This window comes from Myotis brandtii, unplaced genomic scaffold, assembly GCF_000412655.1.
Source record: "Myotis brandtii unplaced genomic scaffold, ASM41265v1 scaffold244, whole genome shotgun sequence".
NCBI classification, from domain to species: domain Eukaryota; kingdom Metazoa; phylum Chordata; class Mammalia; order Chiroptera; family Vespertilionidae; genus Myotis; species Myotis brandtii.
In genome coordinates this window covers 3,471,051-3,480,081 of record NW_005359225.1, presented here as the reverse complement: position 1 = coordinate 3,480,081, position 9,031 = coordinate 3,471,051, and the positions used below count along the sequence as shown (strand labels likewise).

Below are 9,031 nucleotides of genomic sequence, written 5' to 3'. Positions count from 1 at the left end.
CAGAGCCCAGCGCTGGCCCCCTGCAGCCCGCCGCCCCTGCCCACTCCCACGCTAGCGGGCCTGGCCCCACAGAGCATGCCTGAGCCTCTCCGCTCTCTCCACCAGCGCCCGGGATCTTAGCAACAAAATCTGGCGCCCCGCTCGGCCTTGGCTGCTGCTGGGGAGCGGCTGTGGCCTCCTTGGGAACCCCGTCGGCCAGGGACAGCCCCCTCAGGAGTGTGGAGGGAGAGTAGATCCCCCCATTTCCAGAGTGGCCCACTCTTCCTCCAGGCACCTCTGTTCACTACCTTCCGGGCTGCTGCTGGGACCTGAGCCTGTTGTTTAACGTGGGGAGGGGCGCTGGGTGGGCAGTCCTGGCCAAGTCCACACCAGGCCCCTGTGCAGCCACCCTGCCGCCTCGCCCAGGGGCCCCTGCAGAACTGGGGCTGGGGGTGTGGTTCACACAGGAGCTGGCGTGGGCTCCTTCCTGGTTCTGCGGTACACATCCTGGTTGTTCATTTGTGTGCGAGATGGTTGAATAAAGACAATATATTATTGGTAACCATTTTATTTTTTATGTTTCAGATACACAAGAAATAATTTTTAAAGCATAAATATGTCTCATAAAATATTTAGGACTTTACTGAAATTATTTTAATTTGAAATTCAAATATAAGTGGACATCCTTCATTTTATATGACCATCGTGTGCATGGGATGGCGGGCTAATATTTATATAGTAAATTACCTGCTTGATGTATTTTTGGAAGTCCTACAGGCATCCAAACTTCATAAAATATAAATGTCCACCATTTATGCTTTTGCTCTTAAATATGCTTCTTTTTTCCCCTATGTACCACCCTCTACCTAATCGTTCAAATAAAAATATTAAATCCTATCGACAAAAAAAAAATTCTCCCAAAGACCTGATGACTACACTATAAATTTAAATTTGAATTAATACTAATACTTCACAGATTGTTCCAAAAAGTAGAATGTGAGGTAACACTTCCCAACTCATTCTATGAGGCCAGTATTAACCTGCGACTAAAACTACACAAAGACCTCTAAAGGAAAAAAGAAAACTACAGAGCAATACTCCTTACACACATTCCTTAAGAAAACACTAGGATACCGAATCCAGCAGCATGTAAAAAGGATTATATACCATGACCAAGTAAGAGTTATCCCAAGAAGGCAAGATGTGTTGTCAACATTATGCTTACAGGCAGGGGAGATACCATGGTCACAAAGGTGGTTTTTCCAGGGCCAGGCTTATGCACTGCACCCTGGATATGCTGCCCCCTATGATTTCCTTAAAAGTGGGAAACTCGACTGCATAATTTGTGGTAGTGGGGGACTGTGTTCGTGCTCTCCTCTGGGGGAAAAAAAGAGTTAAACTTATAAAACTCTTATAAGAAAACATAAGTGGATGCCTCTAGCTGGTTTGGCTCAGTGGATAGAGAGTTGGCCTGCGGATGAAATGGTCCCAGGTTCGATTCCGGCCAAGGGCACATGCCCGGGTTGCGGGCGGGATCTCTTCCCAGTAGGGGGCATGCAGGAGGCAGCCAATCAATGATTCTCTCATCATTGATGTTTCTCGCTCCCTTCCTCTCTGAAATCAATAAAAACGTAAAGGTCAAGGGCATGTACCTTGGTTGCAGGCACATACCCAGTGGGGAGTGTGCAGGAGGCAGCTGATCGATGTTTCTCTCTCATCAATGTTTCTGACTCTCTATCCCTCTCCCTTCCTCTCTGTAAAGAATCAATAAAATATATTTTTTTAAAAAAGAAAAGAAAACATAAGTGAAAATCTTTGTGACCTTACATTAGGTCTCTTAGATATGGTCCCTTAGATATGACACAAAAGCACAAGTAATAAAAAAGGATAGAGTGGACTGCATTACAAATGAAAACTTTTATGCACCAAAATATACTATCAAGAAAGTTAAAAGATAACACTTAGAATGGGAGAAAATATTTACAAATTATAAATCTGATAGGAGTCTAGTATCCAGAATATATAAAGAACTTTCACAACTCAACAATAAAATGAAAAACAAACATAGGATTAAATAGACATTTCTCCAAAGAAGACATATAAATGACCAATAATCAAATGAAAAAATACTCAACATCATTAATCACTGGGAAAATACAAATCAAAACCACAAGATACGACTTCAAACTCACTAGCATAGCTAATAATTAAAAACACAGAGCCCTAGCTGGTTTGGCTCAGTGGATAGAGCATCGGCCTGCAAACCGAAAGGTCCCAGGTTTGATGCCAGTCAAAGGCATGTACCTCAGCAGGGGTCCTCCTGGTGGGGGAGCGTGCAGGAGGCAACCAATCGATGTGTTTCTCTCACATCTATATTTCTGTCTTTCCCTCTCTCTTCCACCCTCTCTAAAAGTCAATGGAAAAATATCCTCGGGTCAGGATTAAAAATAAATAAATAAAATAAAAACAGAAAAAAAAAACAAGTATTAAAGTAGATGTGGAGCACTTTGAACCATCAGACATTGCTGTCAGGAATACAAAACGGTGCAACCGCTTTGAAAATCAGTTTTTTTCCTCACAATGTTAAACATATGGTTGTCATATGACTCAGCAATTCCACTTCTAGGTATACACCCAAGAGAACTGAAAACATATGTCCACACAAAAATGTGTACAGAAATGTTCACAGGAGCATTATTCTTGTGATGAAAATTTTTGGAAATTATAATGGTGATGTTTGTGCAATATTGTGAAAGTAGGTAATGCCATTGAATTGTGCACTTAAACCGGTTAAAATAGAAAATTTCATGTTATATACATTTTACCATAATGTTTTAAAAAGTAAAAATGAGCTAGGCCTAAGACCAGGTGATTTCTAGGTAGGGTGGCTGTAAGTTCCAGAACAGTCCACATTTATGACTGTTCTGCCAATCGTAATTATTAATAGTATCCCCTTAGGCCAGTGATGGCGAACCTATGACACGCGTGTCAGAGGTGACACGCGAACTCATTTTTTTGGTTGATTTTTCTTTGTTAAATGGCATTTAAATAAAATATCAAAAAATTTCTATATGTGACACGGCACCAGAGTTAAGTTAGGGTTTTTCAAAATGCTGACACGCCGAGCTCAAAAGGTTGGCCATCACTGCTTAGGCTCTCCAAGTTGTCCTGATTTGAACAATGAATGGCATGGTCACTCTATCTCTAAGGATCTCTGATTTTCTGTGGATCTGAAACCTTAACCATGGGCGTTAGGACCATGTAAAGGTTTTGTGATGACATCACCTCTCCAAAACTAAAACCCAATGGCCTCTGCAGAACTGGAGGCAGCGCAGAGGACGTCTACACGTCTCACAAAGGCCCTGCTCCCTGGTGGCAACCACAGTTTGCATGGAGTCCGCGACTTGGGAGGGTGCGGCTGGGGCGGTGGGAGCAAACGCCCGGCCCCACCCTCTTGCGTCCGGCCACACTCAGCATGGCCAGCGAGAGATGGGCGACCCCAACGACCAAACTTGGCTCAGCGGACCAATGGGAACAGACAAGGGGCGGGAGTTATGGGAGGAGGGGCATGGGCCCCGAGGGCGTTGCGGGCGGCCTGGACCACGCCTGCCTTGCTGGCTGGTTGCAGCTGCCACGTAATTCCCACTTTTACTGGATTTTGCCCGGCTGGTGCCACCGTCAGCGCTTCCGGGTTGAACTCCAGCTGAGCTGATCAGACCCCACCCCGTCCAGTGCTAATCCCTCCTCCCCCTGCAAAGCCCAAGTCAAAGCTCAGTGGCTCCTCCCTCTCCTTTGGGACGACTCTACCTCCCAACTCCGAGATAAACTGGAGTGTGTCCTCACACGTTTGAACGTAAAACATTTCTTTCTGATTATAAAATATATGCATAATTTAGAAGATTGGGAAGAGCGTTAGTATCAAAGTAAAATTAAAAAGCATTAAAATGAAAATGAAATGAAAAATTATTTATTATCCTGTCAACCAGAAGCAATCATGATTACCTTTGGTCATTCTTTTATTTTTTTTCTCTTGTTTTAATACCATTGGGACAATGCTGTAAAAAAAAAGTTGTATTGTTTTATTACATGCTAAGTATTTTTCCTTGTCATTTTAATTTTATGCATACTATAAAGCAGCGGTTCTCAACCTGTGGGTCGCGACCTCTTTGGGGGTTGAAAGACCCTTTCACAGGGGTCGCCTAAGACCATCAGAAAACATATATAATTACATTTTTTTGTGATTAATCACTATGCTTTTAATTATGTTCAATTTGTAACAATGAAATTGGGGGTCACCACAACATGAGGAACTGTATTAAAGGGTCGCGGCATTAGGAAGGTTGAGAACCACTGCAAAGTATCCCATGGATGAATGTGCCATTATTTTCATTGTTTCCAATGGGAATTTAAGCACTTGGAACTTTAAGTGAATAACTCATTGGAGGTGGGGCAGATAGAGTAGGAGAGGCAGGTAAGAACTGGCTAATCCATGACTTCATCTTCCCTTTATAAAGTTGTTCCACAAGAATTACAAGATTTTAGAGCCCTTACAGACATAACAGTCTTAGGGTTCTAGATTCTAGAGTATTACAATCTTGAGAAACTCGGAATCATACTATCTTGAGGGTGGTAAGGACTTCTGAAGAAACAAGTCCTAACTTTCACTAAATGTAGGAGTATAAACAATCAGAGCCGTCTCAAGCGTGGGCTCCTTTACATTTAGAATGTCACCTTTTACTAGCTCTAGTCAATCTCTCTCTTGTATCAGAATGGCTCTAACAAGTCTTCACCAACAGGTCAAGAAATAAGTTAGGACTCCAGCCCTAACTTCTTCCTAGGTAGGAGCTTTATTAGGTATCTAAATGCTGTTTGTCGTGAACTACCATTTCTAAGTAAAAGCAGGGCAGGGAAGGGGGGATTTTATATGGATCTGTTCACTTATTTATTTGATAGGAGAGAAATAAATATTGGTCTCTTTGGGTCTCTTCCATGAAACCAATGGACTGCTCAGGGGTTTTATAATAATGATAAATTGGCCTGAATAGGGGTATCCAAATAAATGAGGTAATGTCGAGAGGTAGTAATTGGATAAAAGAGCACTGGGCTAGGAGACCAAAAACCTGGCTCTTTAAAAGGTGTGATGTTGAGCAAGCCACTTCAACTCTCTGAATCTTAATTTCCCCATCTTGTGATGAGTAGTTTAAGTCCTTCTTTGCTTGCTTCATAAGATCGTGTTGAAGAACAACTAGAAAAATGTTTATGAAAGTGTTTTTAGAAAAAAGATGGCACTGGTGTGTGGGAAGAGATCAACCAAAGAACTTGTATGCATACATGCATAGACACAGACAATAGGGTGGTGAAGGCCAGGGGTAGCAGTGGGCTGGAAGGGGTCAGTGGGGGGAAAAGGGGACATATGTAATACTTTCAACAATAAAAATTTTTTAGAAGGCACTGTATTTTGTTATTATTACTGGATGGCATAAAATTTTTAAAAAGAAAGTTTTGAAACAAAAATATTTTTGTTTATTGATTTTAGAGAGAGGAAGGGGAAGAGAGAGAAACATCAATTTGTTGTTCCACTCATTATGCATTCATTGGTTGATTCTTTTTTAAAATATCTTTTTATTGATTTCAGAGAGGAGGGGAGAGCAAGCAAGGGAGAGATAGAAACATTAATGATGAGAGAGAATCATTGATCAGCAGCCTCCTGCATGCCCCCTACTGGGGGATAAAGCCTGCAACCCTAGCATATGCCCTGACCAGGAATCCAATCGTGACCTCCTGGTTCATAGGTGACGCTCAACCACTGAGCCATGCAGGCAGGGCTGATTGATTCTTATATGTGTTCTGACCAGGGATCAGAACCTGGTGTATCAGAACCAGGGCTGTTTTGAAACTTTTAAAGAATCATAATAATTCAGATAATTGGGAGAGGAGATATGGCAAAAGCCAAGTGGTATAGCAACTTTCCTAAGTTCATATGACCACTTCTTATGCCATGATAGCATTATTAACTCAGGGTAACTTCTGTTTTACTCTGAAGAATTTGCCTCTTTGACTTGAAAAGAACAGAATTATCTCAAGCAATTTAGGGTAGAGATTTGTTGAGTTTTTCATTGTTAGGATATACTAGTACATGCTGGAAAACCATTAAATGCTGAGCAGTCCAGTTTCAGAAAGAGTTAGGATACAGGAAAGAGAGGGTGGTTCTGGATTCAAGAAGGGGCTATGGACCACAGTAGAGTCAGAAGGTCTGGCTTCCTCTTATCCAGACTGGAAAAATATGTTCACTTGGATTGAGCCTTAGTTTTCTCATCTGTAAAATGGAAATAACAATAATAGAAATGTTATCTAACTGGGTTACTGTCTATTTATGGCAGAATAATGGCATCCAAGACCATGAGAGTTGAAAGGGCCTTAGAAATTATATATATATTAGAGGCCCGATGCGCGAAATTCGTGCATGGGTAGGGTCCCTAGACCTGGCTGGCGATCAGGGCCGATGTGTGGGGCGACCAGTGGGGTGATTGGGGGACCCCGCTGGCACCCGCCTTGGCTGGTCTGACGCTGCCCACTCGCTGGTCCCGCCCCCCGCTGAGGCAGCTGGCAGAGCAATGGTGGGGGGAGGCACCGGCCTGCTCTCCAGCTGGCCCCACCCCCACCTGTTGCCTCCCTCTACGGGGGCCACCAGTGGGGCCTATGGGCTGGGGGCAGCTCCTGCGTTGAGCATCTGCCCCCTGGTGGTCAATGCGACTGGTCGTTCCACCGGTTATTCTGCCATTCGGACGATTTGCAAACTAGGCTTTTATTTTATAGGATAAAATGGGGAGCTGATATAATTAGAGCAGAAGGCGGGAGTTCTGGATGGTAGCCTAGTCCACTTGGCCTTTGCCTTGATCTGAGAGCTCCCAGTCCATCACCCTCATTGTACAGATTTGGATGCTGAGGAGAAGTGACTTGCTCCAACTCATTCAAGTCACATAACAGTAGTGGTAGGACTTGAGCCCAGATTTCTTAAACTCCAGTGCGGTGTTCTTTCCCTGAATATAAGCTGCTTCCTAAAACATAATAAGAATGTGTATAAAAAGCTGAAATTGTCAGGAGTAAAAGTAGTAAGATTCAAAAGGATAAGTAGATAATGGACATGGTCAGGCAATTCACAAAAGAAATACAATTGGATAAGGAAATATGGGGAAAGGTTCAATCAACAGAAAATGAAAACGAAAACTGAAACTTATAAACTACCAAATTTGCAAATATTTTTGAAATGCAATTTTTTACTTGCCAAATGTGGAAAGTTTTCAAATATATTAAAATTCAATTATTATGAAGGTGTGATAAAACAAGAAACAAGTAAATATAGCTATTCGGCAAAATATGCCAATAGCCTCAAAATTAATCTACATAGAACTAATTCTACTTCTCATGATAGCTATCATAAGAAAGTAATATTATCATGAAAATTTAGTATAATCTGTAATATTGAAAGTAAAAAACTTAGGATCCAATGGTACATCTTTATAATATAATATTGTGCAGCTATAAAATGATATTTGCAATGCATTTTAATAAACTAGGGAATAGTTTATATCAGAATATACTGGAAACAAAAACGTCTCTAAAATTGGAAGCAGTCTATATTGAAACTATTTTTTTTTAAATATATTTTATTGATTTTTTACAGAGAGGAAGGGAGAGAGATAGAGAGTTAGAAACTTTTTGTTTTGTTTTATTTTACTTTTCAGTCTTTTCCATATTTTTACAGTATATTTTTCTTTTTTTAAAAGGAAGGCTCTCAGAGACTCAAATAGGAGCTTATCATGAGAACCATTTGATTAGCAAACCTTGGTGGCAAAGTGTTAGTGTTTTTTGTCAAGTCCAATGTTTGTCCACAAATATTTCTGGTGCCTCCTCTATGTCCATGCTATAAAGATGCCTATTGAAACTATTTTTAAAATATTATTTTTAAAAGGAGAAATACAATAAAATGTTAATATACTGATTGTCTTTGGCTGGTGCGGATTTTTTGTTTTGTTTTATTTTACTTTTCAGTCTTTTCCATATTTTTACAGTATATTTTTCTTTTTTTAAAAGGAAGGCTCTCAGAGACTCAAATAGGAGCTTATCATGAGAACCATTTGATTAGCAAACCTTGGTGGCAAAGTGTTAGTGTTTTTTGTCAAGTCCAATGTTTGTCCACAAATATTTCTGGTGCCTCCTCTATGTCCATGCTATAAAGATGCTGAGAGAAACACAATGCTGAATCAGACAAGGATTCTAAAATCAAGGAGCATGCCCTGGTGATCAGAGAAACACATCTGCAAATAACTGTAATACAAATGAAAAGTCCAGAAGGGAGGTGTAGGAAAAGATGGTGAACAGAGTTATCAGTGGAGAAGCAAAGGGTATATACGTAGGAGTGGCTGGAGTGGTAAATTGGAGATAAATCGTAAGAGATTTGATTAGCAAACCTTGGTGGCAAAGTGTTAGTGTTCTTCGTCAAGTCCAATGTTCGTCCACAAATATTTCTGGTGCCTCCTCTATGTTCATGCTATAAAGATGTTGAGAGAAACACAATGCTGAATCAGACAAGGATTCTAAAATCAAGGAGCATGCCCTGGTGATCAGAGAAACACATCTGCAAATAACTATAATACAAATGAAAAGTCCAGAAGGGAGATGTAGGAAAAGAGGGTGAACAGAGTTATCAGTGGAGAAGCAAAGGGTATACACGTAGGAGTGCCTGGAGTGGTAAATTGGAGATAAATCATAAGAACTATGAATGCCAAGATAAGAAGTGTTGTTAAATTGGAGGGCCGTATGTAGCTATTGAAGGTTTTGCTTTGTTTTTATCTATTTTGGTTTCATTTATTTGTTTGTTTGTATTTTTAAATCCTCACTCAAGGATATTTTTTTCCATTGATTTTTAGAGAGAGTGGAAGAGGGAGGGAGAGACAGAGAGAAACACTGATGTGAGAAAGACACAATGATTGGTTGCCTCCCACCTGCTCCTGACCAGGGCTGGGAGCCTGCAACTGAGGTATGTGCCCTG

General features: G+C 41.0%; 1 protein-coding gene across 1 annotated transcript in view; it reads left to right on the top strand.

The window, feature by feature from the left end:
* The window catches only part of LOC102246332 (mediator of RNA polymerase II transcription subunit 22-like), a 12,230-nt gene extending 11,759 nt beyond the window's left edge, over positions 1-471 (top strand). Inside the window, exon 3 of the mRNA XM_014540369.1 lies at positions 1-471. Coding sequence (XP_014395855.1) covers positions 1-83 — 83 coding nt within the window. The 3' untranslated portion in view covers positions 84-471.
* Positions 472-9,031: the final 8,560 nt, after the last annotated feature.